Here is a 16,299-nt window from a genome sequence, read left to right on the forward strand (position 1 = left end):
CGCAGGCCGTCGGCGGAATTTGCGGGGCGACGCTCTATCCTCGCCCGAGTCTCTCTGGCCGCGCGGAGGACTCGGCACGCGGAAGAAACGAGGGGGCCGCTCTACCCTGCAGTCCTCTCGTCTCGCTAGCCTAGTGGAGGACTGTGTCTCCCGGCCCCCGCCGGCGGAGCACAAAGGAGAGGCGGAAGTGGGCGGCTAGAGGGACCTGCCTGCCGCTCTATCCGCGCGGGCCCTAGTCTCGGCGCTCCCCCAAGGAGGACTGACGGCAGGCAGGGAGCCGGGGGAGGGGGAGAGAGAAGATGGCGGAGGCCTCGGCAGCGGCCGTCGTGTCCCAGCATCGCTTCTTCTGCCACAGCTGCAAGGGGGAGGTCAGCCCCAAGCTGCCGGTAAGGGGCGGGGCCAGGGGGCGTGAACCCCCAGATCCGCCGCCGGAGGGGCCCGGGCGGGAACCCAGCAGCCCCCCCCCATGAAAAGGGGGGGTAAACCCCGGTCCTCTCCCCCTGGGGGGGGAGGAGCTGGCGGAAGGGGGGGTTAAATCCCACCAACCCCGGCCCTGAAAGGGGGGGGGTTAAATCCCAATCCCCGCCCCCAAGGGAGGCTAGCGGGAAGGGGGGTTAAACCCCCTTTCTCCTCCCCCCGGTGGTGGTTGTGGGGGGGTTAAACTCCCGCAGCTTCCCGAGCGAGAGGGGGTTAAACATCAAACCCTTGTCCTCAGGGATCGAGGGGGCCCAGGCAGGAGGGGCTGAAACCCCAGCCCCCCACGTGAGAAAGGGGGGAGGGTTAAACCCCAACGTATTCCCCGAAAAGGGGGGCAGGCCTGAGGGTTAAGCCCAGCTTGGGGGATAGGCTCCTTCTCCTGCCGGGGGGGACGGACAAAAGGAAGGTGGGGGTTAAACCCCAGCACATCTCTTGGGGGTGGGAGGGGGGAGGTTGAGGGCCCCCTCTAATCTCCACACCATAGAACTGGAAGGGGAGGTGTTCAGCCCTCAATTGTCCTCCAAAGAGGTGAAGGTGCAAGGGGCTAACCCCACATCCTCTCCTTTAGTATTGGAGAGGCTAAGCCCCAAGCTTCCCTGATGGGAGGGGCCACTCAGGTTGGGGAGGGGGGTGTGGCGGGCAGGGGCTAATCCCAACCATCCCCATGGAGAGAGGGGGGGGTTCCCTTTGGGAACACAGGGAAGGTTAAGCCCCACTGAGAGTGGAGGTAAACCCCAGTTCACCCTTCACAGGGTCCCTAGGTCTTCTCGAAAGCAAGGACACCCATTCTCCCTCCTCTAGAGAGAGAACCCCTGGGGGACAGAGGCAGGGACCCAGTGGCACAGAGTCCTAGGACAGGAAGGGACCTCGAGAGGTTATCTAGTCCAGTCCCCTGCATGGAGGGAGGTCTCCCAATTCTCACAGTGAGAAGGGCAAATTTCAGTTCCCCAGCCAGAGGATCAGTAGGGTCCCAAGTAAGGGAACGTCTCCCTCATGCCCTAGGGAAATGGTTCTCCTTTTGAGTACCCTTTCTGGGTGAGTGTAAAATAGTCCTGTGTCTCTTTGGGGTTGAAGTTGTATGCAGTGTAGTGGGGGGCTGAGTCACAGCTAACCCCAAGCAGTTCTGCCATAGAGTGGAGGGGTCTGGACGAGTCTAGTCTGTGGTCTCTCCATTTAGCTCCAAAATGGTTAGACTCAAAGGGTGTCCTTGTTGTGCTGCTGATGTTCTAGTGACGTTATAGACCGTATCTCGGTGAGCCTCCTGTCTTGGGAGGTGTCGTTGGGGAGCAGAAGGCTATTTGAGGAGAGGAACAGGCAATGTAGCTTGACCAGATCAGACCAGGCACATAATACTGTTTTTTGCCCGATATATGGGAATATCTGGATATTCTTTGCTAAAGGGGTGCCTCCCAGGCGCCACCTCTGTGCCCAAGTTTCCCCACCTGTAAAATTAGGATAATACCTACCTACCTTCTGAGAGAGCAAGTTTAGGAAGATTGTGAGGCTCTTAAAGTTTGTGATGCGCCTTAAGGTTTTCAGATGAAAGAAGCTAATGAAGAGCAGGCTGCTGCAGCAAAATCTCAATGATCTGGACCCTGAAACAGGGTGATGTCCTCCAGTTCCTGGGAATTTCGTAACTGGGGGGCACCCTTCAGTTATCCAGACTGATTCAGCGTCCCTCTGACATTTAGGTAAACGAGGGAATGCTGTGCTATTCTTCCCCTCTGCACAGTGAAGGGAGGTAAGAGGGGGGCCTCAAGGAATTTTTTTACTTTAAAAATCATTCATACATGGCATGAATGATGATCCCGAAGATTTCTCTAGCTTATGTCACAGGTAGCTCACACCTCTGCAATTGCATATAGTCCTGTTGAGACTTAGCTTGTCCATCCAAAATGCAAATTGATCATGTATCTCTCTGCTTCCAAACCCACCCTATGTCCCCTCAAGTGTAGCTAGTAGCCCTGCCTTCTGGTATTTTCTCTCTCCCTCTCCCAAATCGTGTTCAGCTCCCTCTTTAGACTACTTGCCTCTGTTGCTGACTTATGCAGTTTTCCCTCCAATGTTTCAACTGTCCTTTGTTGTAAAGAAATGCTGCTCTAAATTGCTCACGACCAAGTCTCTTCCGTAACTGGGATTCAGGATTTCCTGATGCCATTAGTGCATTTTTTGGTATTGGAACTAAAACTCCAGGCCTAGAACGTCAATGCATTTACGTGTCACGTTGTTGTTTGACTAGTCACCGTGTAATACCCACGAAAGCTTATGCCCAAATAAATCTGTTAGCTTTTAAAGTGCTACCGGACTCCTTGTCATCTTAGCATTGGTTCCCTTTTTTCTTTTGCCCTGATGTTGTATATATCTATCAGCATTCCTACCCAGGCCCCTTTATTTCTAAATCAGAGTCTTCAGTTTTGCTCTGCCTGGGCATTATTGCTCCTGGACTCTTTGTAAGGCTAATGGTTTGACCTGGATTTTATTATTATAATTAGTAGCACCCAGAACCCTAATTGGGATCAGGGTTGCATTGTGCTGGGAACCTGTCATCTCCCCCTCTATGGGCACAGTGTTGTGCTCTTGAAGATTTTCTGTCTTCCACCCCGCAGGTGTCTGCATTTCAGGTATTCCTGAGGATGATACAAACTCTAGAAATGTGAGGATATTATTACCCATACTTTATAAATAATATGTTCAGGACTTGTACCTGCCAAACCAGTAAATCGTTTCACCTTTTCAACCTCTCCACTACAGGGGTGACAACCTCTTTATCTCCCCCTGTTCCGGTGACGCACCTAACCTGATGTGAACCTACTTGAGTTAGGGGCCACCCCTCTTTCAGTCAGCTTCTCAAGCAAGGGATCTATCGACAGAGTCCCAGGCAGCCACTAAGGCCCTGACCTGCCTTGTCATGTCATATTTCTGGAGTAAGACTCTTACACTCTTCTGAAGGCCAGTCATCATGAATCAGCCTATGTTTTGCAATCTCTGGTTGAGGCAAACTTTCCTTAAGGAGCATGAAACTCGGAGGATAACTCCTTAGTTCTAATGATGCTGTGACACTGATTCCCTTTGTGGCCTTGGGCAAGTCACTTCCTTTCTTCATGCCTCAGTCTCTCCATCTGTAAAATGTGGCAAACATTGGTTTCATGGGGTGATGGGTTACTGTTTGTAAAGGGCTACATTAGGACTTGCTTTCAGATCTCTGAATTATCCAGTAGAAGTCCATGGACCTGTTTATCTCCAGATAGGGTGAGATAGCTCAAACCAGTGACTTGGGCCTGGTCTACACCCAAAACTTAGGTCGACCTAGCTGCTTCACTCAGGGCTGTAAAAAGTGTCATGCCTTGAGCACCGTGGTTAGGTTGACCTAAGCCCCGGTGTAGAAGCAGCTGGGTCGACGGAAAGATTTTCCCTTTGACTTAGCTACTACGTCTTGTAGATTACCTGCTTCGATGGAAACCCCCCTTCCATTGCTGTAGTCTATGCTACCCTGCTACAGTGACCCAGCTGCAACATTCTAGGTGCGCTGCTGTAGCGCAGACGTGGCCTAAGGCTGAGAGCTAAAGACTGAGAGTCAAGACTTCTGTTTCCAGCTCTGCCAGTAACTTTCTCTGTGAGACCTCAGGCAAGTAACGTCTCTCTGCCAGTTTCCCCTTGTAAAATGGGAAGGTTTTGTCCTGCTTTGGTGTGATTCTTAGATTAGGATAACATCATCTTAAAATAAAAATGATATCTGTTGAGAGAGATCCTGAGATCGCTTACATAGCGGGGCAAGGAGGTAATCCTTTATACTAGGAGTAACACTGCTCATCACACAGGATTGAAAAGTGTGAGGCCATCGCCTCGTTTTGAAGCAAGTGTACAACTTCCATCAGTGTTTATTGCTTGGACAGGCCCTGGGTAAATCTCCCAGAATGCCAGTGGGAAAACAGATTTCGATGCCATGCTGATTTTCAATGTAGTTGTGAATTGTTCTCTATTCAGCAGCAGGGTTCTTGTGATCAACTGTATATAAAAAATATTTAAAATCCACTATTCCCTTCTCTGCCTCCTTCACCAAAAAAGAGAGGGAGAAAGGTAAGCAATCCTTGAACAAACCACATTTATACATGGCTGGAGCTGTGCTCCTCCCAGGGTGTCACGTGAAGGCTGGCTGTTCACTGACAGGCACAGAAAGAGTTAACTGGGATGTTGGATCTCAGTAGTAATGTTTCCATAGCTTCTGTAGCATAACTGCTGTGCAAGTCACCATTGGCTGAAGGTGGCCTGGTTTCATTTGGAGGGGGGTAGAATAAACCATGTTCCTTGGCTGCCATTTCAAATCACGCTTTCTGCTGAATGCTGCAGGTGCAAGTCAGGTTGCAGCTGCAGCCCAGCGGATACATTTTTATTTTAAGGTAAAGGGATAACTCATCTTGATTAAACACAGCACAAGAGAGAAATCAGGAAGGCTTTTCAGAGTTCCAAGTTAAATATCTGCAGTGAAGCGAACTGCTGCCATATGCTTTTTAAAAAATGTTCTTCCCCCAATGGCCCATGTTACAATGAATCTGCAACTTGCCCCTCTCTCAGGTCTTCTGTGATCCTGATCAGTTAATGTCGTCAAAAATCTCATGGCCCTTTTTGTCAGGGATAGGTGGCTGACCCTGGCATCTTGATCATCCCCCAGTTGTAGTCGGAAGATATCAAATCTCTGCAGTTTCATTTATGTTGGGGGGGTGTGAGAAGGGGGGGTGAGAGCTTTCTTTCACTTAACATTTCTCCTTGTAAAGCACTTTGAACTCATCCAAAGTATGCTAAAGGTTACTGCTAACTTCCCATCCTGAACTGTTGTTTAGGGTTGCAGTGCACTGTTAAACAGCTGCCACATGGCATTGTCTGCATTTTAGTGGTGGATTAAATCATCTTGGTGTATTAGTTCTTTTAGTGCTGAGAATATGATCAGCACTGCGCAATTCAAATACACAGAGCAGTCGGTATAAAATGTTGGCCTCATCGATACTACCTCTATAACCAAGTCAAGGGTATAATATGATTGCCCCTTGTATTGGTGACAACACAGTTAAAATGTGTAGTGAGGATAGAATCTGCATCCCTATAAGTCCTTGTATTTGGGTAAAATCCTTGTGAAGACAAGGCAGTCTGTAGTTTTCACACAAGTTAGCAGGCGAAGTTAGACTTATGAGGGAGCCTGGGGTTTATCTTGACTTGCTAACTCATATGAAAACTGCAAACTGTCTTGTCTTCATTAGGATTTTGCCTCATAATAGCTAACTTGAGTTATGTCACACCCTTTTTCCTATTGAAGACCTACCTCAGCTGGGCTAAAACAGTGGAGTGTCCAAGCGTTTAGCTTTATAACAGGAATGGAGTCAGATCTTGTGTCCCCTGATTCAGCTTTGTTGGTGGGGCAGTACTCTCTTTTGGGGACTGAAAGATGCTGAAGGAAAGTAAGCTCGTTACCCCTCTTCACATCAGAATTGTAAAGTAGGAAAATGTACTTTTTCAGACTTCCCCAAAACTGGCTTCCAATGTTGTCGTCAAAGTAGATTTTAATTCCGCAGCCTGGAATCCCAGTGTGAAGTTAAAATGAACTTTTGAAATGTTTTCCATGTTAAACCTGGCTTCTTATCATATGAAAGAATGAAACTTTTTTACTATATGCAGTACATCAAAGTTATAAGGTAAATGCGCTAAGCAAGAGAGGGATAAGTCCTATCTAATCTCATCCATGTCAGATATAGGAATAAACTGGTTGATTCTCTTTAAAAATTCTGTGACCCATATGCCTTAAATGAATACAGTCTGCCCTGCGTTGGTTGGCGATAGCTTTGTGTAGGGAACCCTTTTCTAGTGGATACCTGAGAGGAATAAACTTAGAGGAAAAAGACTCACAAGCTGCTCAACTTAGTCCATCATGAACTGGCATCTTCCTTTTGATCTGGACTCTCTTGGCAGGTTTTTCTTTCTGGTTCTAATGTGTTTTTTCTTTCAGAAGAATGCCTGTAATAAAGGCTATGCTGAATGAGAGGCATCTGTACCATTTCTGCTGTGTTTCAGAGTAACAGCCGTGTTAGTCTGTATTCGCAAAAAGAAAAGGAGGACTTGTGGCACCTTAGAGACTAACCAATTTATTTGAGCATGAGCTTTCGTGAGCTACAGCTCACTTCATCGGATGCATACCGTGGAAACTGCAGCAGACTTTATATACACACAGAGATCATGAAACAATACCTCCTCCCACCCCACTGTCCTGCTGGTAATAGCTTATCTAAAGTGATCATCAAGTTGGGCCATTTCCAGCACAAATCCAGGTTTTCTCACCCTCCACCCCCCCACACACAAACTCACTCTCCTGCTGGTAATAGCCCATCCAAAGTGACAACTCTCTACGCAATGTGCATGATAATCAAGGTGGGCCATTTCCAGCACAAATCCAGGTTTTCTCACCCCCCCACCCCTGTACACACACAAACTCACTCTCCTGCTGGTAATAGCTCATCCAAAGTGACCACTCTCCCTACAATGTGCATGGTAATCAAGGTGGGCCATGTCCAGCACAAATCCAGGCTTTCTCACCCCCCCCCCCCTTTTTTCCCGGGGACAGACGGACTCACTCACTCACTCTCCTGCTGGCAATAGCTCATCCAAACTGACCACTCTCCAAGTTTAAATCCAAGTTTAACCAGAACGTCTGGGGGGTGGGGGTAGGAAAAAACAAGGGGAAATAGGCTACCTTGCATAATGACTTAGCCACTCCCAGTCTCTATTTAAGCCTAAATTAATAGTATCCAATTTGCAAATGAATTCCAATTCAGCAGTTTCTCGCTGGAGTCTGGATTTGAAGTTTTTTTGTTTTAAGATAGCAACCTTCATGTCTGTGATTGCGTGACCAGAGAGATTGAAGCGTTCTCCGACTGGTTTATGAATGTTATAATTCTTGACATCTGATTTGTGTCCATTTATTCTTTTACATAGAGACTGTCCAGTTTGACCAATGTACATGGCAGAGGGGCATTGCTGGCACATGATGGCATATATCACATTGGTGGATAGGCAGGTGAACGAGCCTCTGATAGTGTGGCTGATGTTATTAGGCCCTGTGATGGTGTCCCCTGAATAGATATGTGGGCACAGTTGGCAACGGGCTTTGTTGCAAGGATAAGTTCCTGGGTTAGTGGTTCTGTTGTGTGGTATGTGGTTGTTGGTGAGTATTTGCTTCAGGTTGCGGGGCTGTCTGTAGGCAAGGACTGGCCTGTCTCCCAAGATTTGTGAGAGTGTTGGGTCATCCTTTAGGATAGGTTGTAGATCCTTAATAATGCTTTGGAGGGGTTTTAGTTGGGGGCTGAAGGTGATGGCTAGTGGCGTTCTTATTTTCTTTGTTAGGCCTGTCCTGTAGTAGGTAACTGCTGGGAACTCTTCTGGCTCTATCAATCTGTTTCTTCACTTCCGCAGGTGGGTATTGTAGTTGTAAGAAAACTTGACAGAGATCTTGTAGGTGTTTGTCTCTGTCTGAGGGGTTGGAGCAAGTGCGGTTATATCGCAGAGCTTGGCTGTAGACGATGGATCGTGTGGTGTGGTCAGGGTGAAAGCTGGAGGCATGTAGGTAGGAATAGCGGTCAGTAGGTTTCCGGTGTAGGGTGGTGGTTATGTGACCATCGTTTATTAGCACTGTAGTGTCCAGGAAGTGGATCTCTTGTGTTGACTGGACCAGGCTGAGGTTGATGGTGGGATGGAAGTTGTTGCAATCATGGTGGAATTCCTCAAGGGTTTCTTTTCCATGGGTCCAGATGATGAAGATGTCATCAATATAGCGCAAGTAGAGTGGGGGCTTTAGGGGACGAGAGCTGAGGAAGCGTTGTTCTAAATCAGCCATAAAAATGTTGGCATACTGTGGGGCCATGCGGGTACCCATAGCAGTGCCGCTGATCTGAAGGTATACAGTGTCCCCAAATGTGAAATAGTTATGGGTAAGGACAAAGTCACAAAGTTCAGCCACCAGGTTTGCCGTGACATTATCGGGGATAGTGTTCTTGACGGCTTGTAGTCCATCTTTGTGTGGAATGTTGGTGTAGAGGGCTTCTACATCCATAGTGGCCAGGATGGTGTTATCAGGAAGATCACCGATGGATTGAAGTTTCCTCAGGAAGTCAGTGGTGTCTCAAAGGTAGCTGGGAGTGCTGGTAGCATAGGGCCTGAGGAGGGAGTCTACATAGCCAGACAATCCTGCTGTCAGGGTGCCAATGCCTGAGATGATGGGGCGCTCAGGATTTCCAGGTTTATGGATCTTGGGTAGTAGATAGAATATCCCAGGTCAGAGTTCCAGGGGTGTGTCTGTGCGGATTGGTGATCTTCCTGATAACACCATCCTGGGTGTGTGTGTGGGGGGGGGGGGTGGAGGGTGAGAGAACCTGGATTTGTGCTGGAAATGGCCCACCTGATGATCACTTTAGATAAGCTATTACCAGCTGGACAATGGGGTGGGAGGAGGTATTTTTTCATATTCTCTGTGTATATATAAAGTCTGCTGCAGTTTCCACAGCATGCATCTGATGAAGTGAGCTGTAGCTCACGAAAGCTCATGCTCAAATAAATTGGTTAGTCTCTAAGGTGCCACAAGTACTCCTTTTCTTTTTGCGAATACAGACTAACACGGCTGTTACTCTGAAACCTTTTATTTCTGCTGTGCTCAGTTTAGGTTTGAATAAGTAATACCTGCAATATTAATTGAAAAGGTTGAACTCATCTCAGACCATTGAGGCTCAGCCTTTCTGAGAGTGCGTTGCAGGCTAAAATTTCTGCAAAATTGTACAGCTCTGAAATATTAATTGGCGTCAGGATACCCTTTTAATAGAAATGATCCCAGGGCACTTTACAAATGTAGGCCCTGATCCTGCCCATGTTTAAGGTGAATTCCCATTGACGTGAACACGAGTAGTGCTATTAAAATGAATCGGCTTGCTTGTGCTTAAAGTTAACTGTGTGTGTGTGTGTGTTTGCAGGCCCTCCCCCTCTCCCCATGCAGCCTCCTCTTGGGTGAACATGGCCTCAGTTTTAGCAGCAAGAAGTGATGCTGCTCAGCAGTTTAAAAGAGGAAATGAATAATACCATAACCAACTAAAATGAGAGGAGAACTTTAAGTAGGCAAAGAATACTCACCTGTGTTGCAGGCTGGCCAGGACACTGGGTTAGAACACCTATTACTCTTCTCCCTCTAAGATAGTTGGCTCACAATTAAAGGGCAAAACATACTTCTGTGATGTGTTTCTCCATTTGAAAGAATTTTGCCATACAGAGTACACCAAGGTACATAAGGGGTAGCAAAACCATTACAGCATTGAACATACATGTAAAACATGAAATAAATAGGATATAAATAGGCTAGACTATAAAGTAATAGCAGTTCGCTAATGCTGTGGCTCTAGGGAAAGGTGGTAGAACCCAGCAGGCTCCCGCATTCCTGCATGTGAATTGCATACATTTGCATATTGCTACAAATCTGCAAAGCTCTCGGTACTGTATGAGGAAGAGAAAAAACACCAAGGTATCGAATAACCATTGTTACAAAGTTCAGGTAAATGCAATTGTTCCTTCCCTGCAGTGTAGCTGAAGAGTCCATACAATTTTATATAGTCAATGAAGCTATCCCAAAATCCTCTGCAAAATACAGTTACGGAGCTAAATAATAGCAGAGAAAGAAATGAAGGGGTACAGGAACAGCACAGTAGAACTGTGTTCAGGATACATGCAGGGAGCACAGTTCAGATAGTAGGAGCTACAGAAGGGAAAGATACTAGGTTTTGTTTTTGTTTTTTCTTCTCCCCAAGATGGGGAAATTGTTTTTTGTTAAGGCCAGAAGGGAACATCATCATCTAGTCAGACTACCTACATATCACAGAAATTATAGAATGTTGTATATACAATAGATTAAAAAAATATTTTAAAATTGTTCCATTCTAAGTTGCCTGATAAGTTCTTGGCATAGTTTGAGTAAACAGCTCAAACTGTAAATAGCTGGTATGTCTTCCTTAGCTGCTGGCTAAAAATGTTCTTGTGCCATGCCTGTTACGCTGGTATGTGGGTGCCATGTTACTTCTAAAGTGCACTAACCTGGCTATTTAGTGGCCCACAAAAAATGATTTTGGTGGCTCAACTGAATTCCTAGTGGAAAGGTGTCTACATCACTAGAACTACTGCAGTTGAGGACAGTCCCAACAGGCTGGCCAAAGACTGAATAGACCACAGATACTTGGCTACCCTGTAGGGGACTGTGCTGCATGTCAGGATTGAGACACATTGATCATGTGGAAGAAATTTGGGTGCCTGGATCCTTTTTGTGCATAGATAAAGTGTTCAGATATTCATCCCACATATACCAAAGGAAAATTTAGCTTTAAATTCCCACATCGGACTGTAGCTTGCTGCTTGCCCTGGAAGATAAGGAGAGGAAAAGAAAATAGACTGTCAGTGACCTCAGTAGAGTGGTATGAAGGTTGTATATCTGAGCGTCTTACCCTCTGTTTGGTGTTAACATGGCTAAGAAGCCCGCATGTGTCATTCCAATCCCGTTTCTCTTGATTTGCCTACTTCAGATTGAGAATCAAGGCAAAAGGAAGGTTCCAGATGAAACACGTATTTGCCCTTCAGTTCCGACTGCTTGAAAATAATTGGGGTTGGACACTTCTGCACAGTTAATGACGAGCTGGAGGGACAGAGGGCCCTTCTTAGCACGACTGGCCATATTGGGAAATGCAAGAATTAGAGCTGATTGGTGTTGACGGAAGGATGGCTGGGTGCTCTGAGCAGTGTGCTTGAAACCTCTAGGCTTCTTGGCAAAGCTTGCTGTCCCTATCCCTTCCCTGTTGTGGCTCAGTCCTACCTTGGAGATGGTGTACTCAACCACTGTCGGAGGTAACAGCAGGGGATTCAGTTTCCACCTGAGAGTACCATGAAAGGGGCCAATTGTGATCATGGTGCTTATGATGCAGGGATGGGACTGAAACCCACCAGGATCAGTCCATGTGAGCTGTTGAGCAGTTATTAGCGGGCAACCTTCAGTCACCCCTGAGCTAAACACTGAGCAGTAACTTAATGACGAAAGGTTCTGAATCCCTGAGCCATCCAGTGCCTCTTTATTCTTCCAGCTTTCTAGGAGAGTTTTTCAAACAATGGATAGTATTGAAAACAAAGCCATTTGTTTAGTGTAAGAAATTATTCTGAAATACCATACACAGCTCCACTCATCTGTTTTGTTCCATTGCCGATTTCCCCGTCCCACTTTTGTTATTTAATTCAAATGCTGTATTTATCTCTGTTTGTATCCTGCAAGTAATAGTATATTAGCTTTTGGTCAAAATGCCTGTAGTCACATTTCTCGAACTGACTGGATGAAGAAAAGGGCTTCCAAAAATGAATAGGGCCACAGGTCTTAAATCTGTAAATCCTAGTCTTTCTGCACAATTATGATATGCACTGTATTGCTGCATCATGGACTCCGGTTTTACTATAAGAAGAAATAATCAGCCTAATTTTAAAGATGTTCATCCTAGCATCTTCTCTGAGCAGAGCTCATGTCTGCATCAGAGTCCTAAGCAGAACTTTATCTTGAGGTCTGTCCTCTGGAAAAGAACCTCTCTGCATGCATGTCCTTCACTTGGGCTGCAATGAACTGCACAGCCAACTGAAACGCATCAGGACTGCAGGCCTTGGGGAAACAGCAGCGTTGGTGATGACGCGGAATGGTGCTGATTTAGAAAACCTTTGTAACGTGGTGATTTTAACAGAAAATCAAGCAAAGGATTTTAAGCAAAGCCGAGTGCCGTGCTGTTTGCGTTGAGCTGGAATTTGGCATTTGTTTAACATGTAGCCACATTTCAAAAACTGGCTCTTGTGTCTGGGTCCCTCCGTTGTTGGGTTACCAGCATAGACACAGTGGGCCTGAGTTTTTGAGAGTTGCTGAGCATCCACAGCTTCAGTGATTTAAGTTGCAGCCCAGCACCTTTTGAAAATCTGTCCCTAGGCATCTCAAGTTGGGATGCCTGAAATCTGGGTGCTCTTACTAAAAATGTGACTACAATGAGAGGGACACATTTCCTAAATCAGGGCCATGAACTTATCCGTTCAGCTGTACAAAAACCACCCCTCTTATCTCACTGCCAACTTAAAGTAAAGTTTCCTTGTCCCTGAAACATTCATAGATATTAAGGTAAGAAGGGACCATTATGATCATCTAGACTGACCTCCTGCACAATGCAGGCCACAGAATCTCACCCACCCACTCCTGCAATAAACCTCTCACCTATGTCTGAGCTATTGAAGTCCTCAAATCATGGTTTAAAGACTTCAAGGAGCAGAGAATCCTCCAGCAAGTGACCCGTGCCCCATAATGCAGAGGAAGGTGAAAAACCTCCAGGGCCTCTTCCAATCTGCCCTGGAGTAAAATTTCTTCCTGACCTCAAATATGGCAATCAACTGAACCTGAGCATATGGGCAAGATTCACCAGCCAGATACCCAGGAAAGAATTCTCTGTAGTAACTCAGATCCTACCCCATCTAACATCCCATCATAGGCCATTGGGTCTATTTACCATGAATATTTAAAGATCAATTAATTGCCAAAATCATGTTATCCCATCATACCATCTCCTCCATAAACTTATCGAGTTTAATCTTAAAGCCAGATAGGTCTTTTGCCCCCACTGTTTCCCTTGGAAGGCTATTCCAAAACCTCACTCCTCTGATGGTTAGAAACCTGTGTCTAATTTCAAGTCTAAACTTCCCGATGACCAGTTTATATCCATTCGTTCTTGTGTCCACATTGGTACTGAGCTTAAATAATTCCTCTCCCTCTCCAGTATTTATCCCTCTGATATATTTATAGAGAGCAATCATATCTCCCCTCAACCTTCTTTTGGTTAGGCTAAACAAGCCAAGCTCCTTGAGTCTCCTTTCATAAGACAGGTTTTCCATTCCTCGGATCATCCTAAGATGATGGATGGATACATCCTTCTCTGTAGCTGTTTCAGTTTGAATTCATCCTTCTTAAACATGGGAGACCAGAACTGCACACAGTATTCCAGATGAGGTCTCACCAGTGCCTTTTATAACAGTACTAAAACCTCCTTATCTCTACTGGACATACCCCACCTAATGCATCTCAAGACTGCATTAGTTTTTTTCACGGCCATATCACATTGGCAGCTCATCGTCATCCTGTGATCAACCAATACTCCAAGGTCCTTCTCCTCCTCTGTTACTTCTAATTGATGAGTCCCCAGCTTATAACTAGAATTCTTGTTATTAATCCCTAAATGCATGACCTTACACTTTTCACTATTAAATTTCATCCTATTACTATTACTCCAGTTTACAAGGTCATCCAGATCTTCCTGTATGATCTCTCTAAATTGGTCTCTCTCTAAATTGGCAATACCTCCCAGCTTTGTATCATCCGCAAACTTTATTAGCACACTCCCACTTTTTGTGCCAAGGTCAGTAATAAAAAGATTAAATAAGATTAGTCCCCGAACCGATCCCTGAGGAACTCCACTGGTAACCTCCCTCCAGCCTGACAGTTCACCTTTCAGTATGACCTGCTGTAGTCTCCCTATTAACCAATTCCTTATCCACCTTTCAATTTTTATGTTAATCCCCATCTTTTCCAATTTAACTAATAATTCCCCATGTGGTACCATATCAAACACCTTACTGAAATCTAGGTAAATTAGATCCACTGCATTTCCTTTGTCTAAAAAATCCGTTACTTTCTCAAAGAAGGAGATCAGGTTGGTTTGGCACGATCTACCTTTTGTAAAACCATGTTGGATTTTGTCCCATTTACCACTGACCTCAATGTCCTTAACTACTTTCTCCTTCAAAATTTTTTCCAAGACCTTGCATACTACAGAAGTCTGGGTGCTCTTAGGAAATGTGTCCCTCTCATTATAGTTACATTTTTAGTAAATCAGGGCCATGAACTCATCCATTCAGCTGTACAAAAACCACCCCTCTTATCTCACTGCCAACTTAAAGTAAAGTTGCCTTGTCCCTGAAAGATAACAGAGCTGTGGCTCTGTCAGACCAAGAGAAGGGCTGAGTTCCAGAGTCTAAGAGCCCCTCACTGTGAACACCTTGCTAGCAGCAACTTCCTGTTAAAATTAGGGGCTTGAGTCTCAGGTGCACCATGGGAAAGGGAGGAGGAGTGTCTCTTCAGACTCAATTCAGCACATGCCCAACTTCAGGGGCAGAAGTAGACCCATTAAAGTCAATGGGATCACTTGAATGCTTAAAGTTAAGCATGTGTTTAAGTACTTTGCTAAACTGGGGTTTCATGTAACTTAAAAAGGATATCATGGAATCTCAGGGCTTGAGTCTCTACCCATTAGATCTTCCAGTCCCCTTGTCTGTCTGTTCCCTACGTCACTTGTTCAGTTGCTTAGTCCAATCAAATAATACTCTGTATTTACGCTCCTAGAACATCATATTCTTCAGAGCATCCTTGTAACACTCCTGAGTCAGCCCCTCTGGTTCTAAATACCAGGAAATTGAGTTAAAATACACACCCCACAACCGTGACTCTGCCCTCTTTGAGCGATGCTTCAGCCTGCATCGATGGACATCATAGCGCTTGGCTGAAGCCCTTTGTAGATCCATCTTCTACCCTGAATAACTTCTAAAATTATTGTTTCTGCCAAGGGGCAGTGGGTGGCAGACATTAGCAGAGATCAATCCTGAGGTCAGTTTGGGGAGAATCAGAGCCATAGTTTGAACCTGGGGTCTGTGCAAGAAAAGTTATAAGAACCATAAAATGTTGATACATTAGTTTTCAGGGGGGCTATATCTTAGGAGTCCCTTACTCAAACAACTTCAAATTTGGACCATAACCCTACAGCAGGGCCATAGGAGGTACAGCGATTTTTACCCTAAATAATGATCTTCCTCCTAGTTGCTGATATCATAGAATATCAGGGTTGGAAGGGACCTCAGGAGGTCATCTAGTCCAACCCCCTGCTCAAAGCAGGACCAATCCCCAATTAAATCATCCCAGCCAGGGCTTTGTCAAGCCTGACCTTAAAAACTTCTAAGGAAGGAGATTCTCCCACCTCCCTAGGTATCTTCAAATACTTACAGATGGTTACATGATCCTACTTGCTTCCACCCTCAATTGTTGCTTAGTCTAGCTGTACATATTGGTATTTAACTCAAATACCTGCTCTGCACAGAACTGAGCAATGCAATTCTTCTTTCAAATGTACGTGTCTGCTCTCTTTAGCGTCCCCATATTATTATTTTTTTGAACTGATGCCAGACTTTCACAGGTGCTGAGCGCCAATAATCCAGGGCTCCTTTGAAAATCCTGGCACTTATTTAGCTACCTAACTGAGACCTGAGCTCTCCGTTAAAGCTTTTCCCCTTATGTCCAAGCAGGAAGGACAAAGTTGTAAAGGTTCATAACTGATGCGTCAGTGTAGAAAATAACAAAACAAGATTAATCTGTGGAGGGTGGAAGGGCTTGTGGCCCTTAATAAGGGCTCCTAGGTGCTATGGTAATACTAATTATAAATAAATATATGGGAAATCATTAGAAAGGTTCGATCAGAAGGAAGAATGTGGAAAGCAGTTATGTTGACCCAGACACACAGGACTGTAAACTGGAGTATGCAGTGTAACAGCAAAAAGACCAGTGCAAACTTTGAGGCTGCACCCATGAAGGCGTCACATGACAGGGCAGGGAGGTATTTGTCCTCTGCTCTATAGCTCTGATCACCTCACTCCTGGAATTTGAGCAGGTATTGGACACCAAAAGGTATCAGGAATTCAGAG

The 16,299-nt window shown here is 45.6% G+C and overlaps 1 protein-coding gene across 1 annotated transcript in view; it reads left to right on the top strand.

Annotated features, from left to right (window-relative positions):
* The first annotated feature begins 174 nt into the window (after nucleotides 1-174).
* Nucleotides 175-16,299, top strand: part of RNF115 (ring finger protein 115) — a 52,665-nt gene continuing 36,540 nt past the window's right edge. The window contains exon 1 of the mRNA XM_084613286.1: nucleotides 175-386. Coding sequence (XP_084469412.1) covers nucleotides 300-386 — 87 coding nt within the window. The 5' untranslated portion in view covers nucleotides 175-299. The remainder of the gene's footprint in view (nucleotides 387-16,299) is intronic.

Source organism: Lepidochelys olivacea (assembly GCF_965140295.1).
Source record: "Lepidochelys olivacea isolate rLepOli2 genome assembly, chromosome: 24".
NCBI classification, from domain to species: Eukaryota; Metazoa; Chordata; order Testudines; family Cheloniidae; genus Lepidochelys; species Lepidochelys olivacea.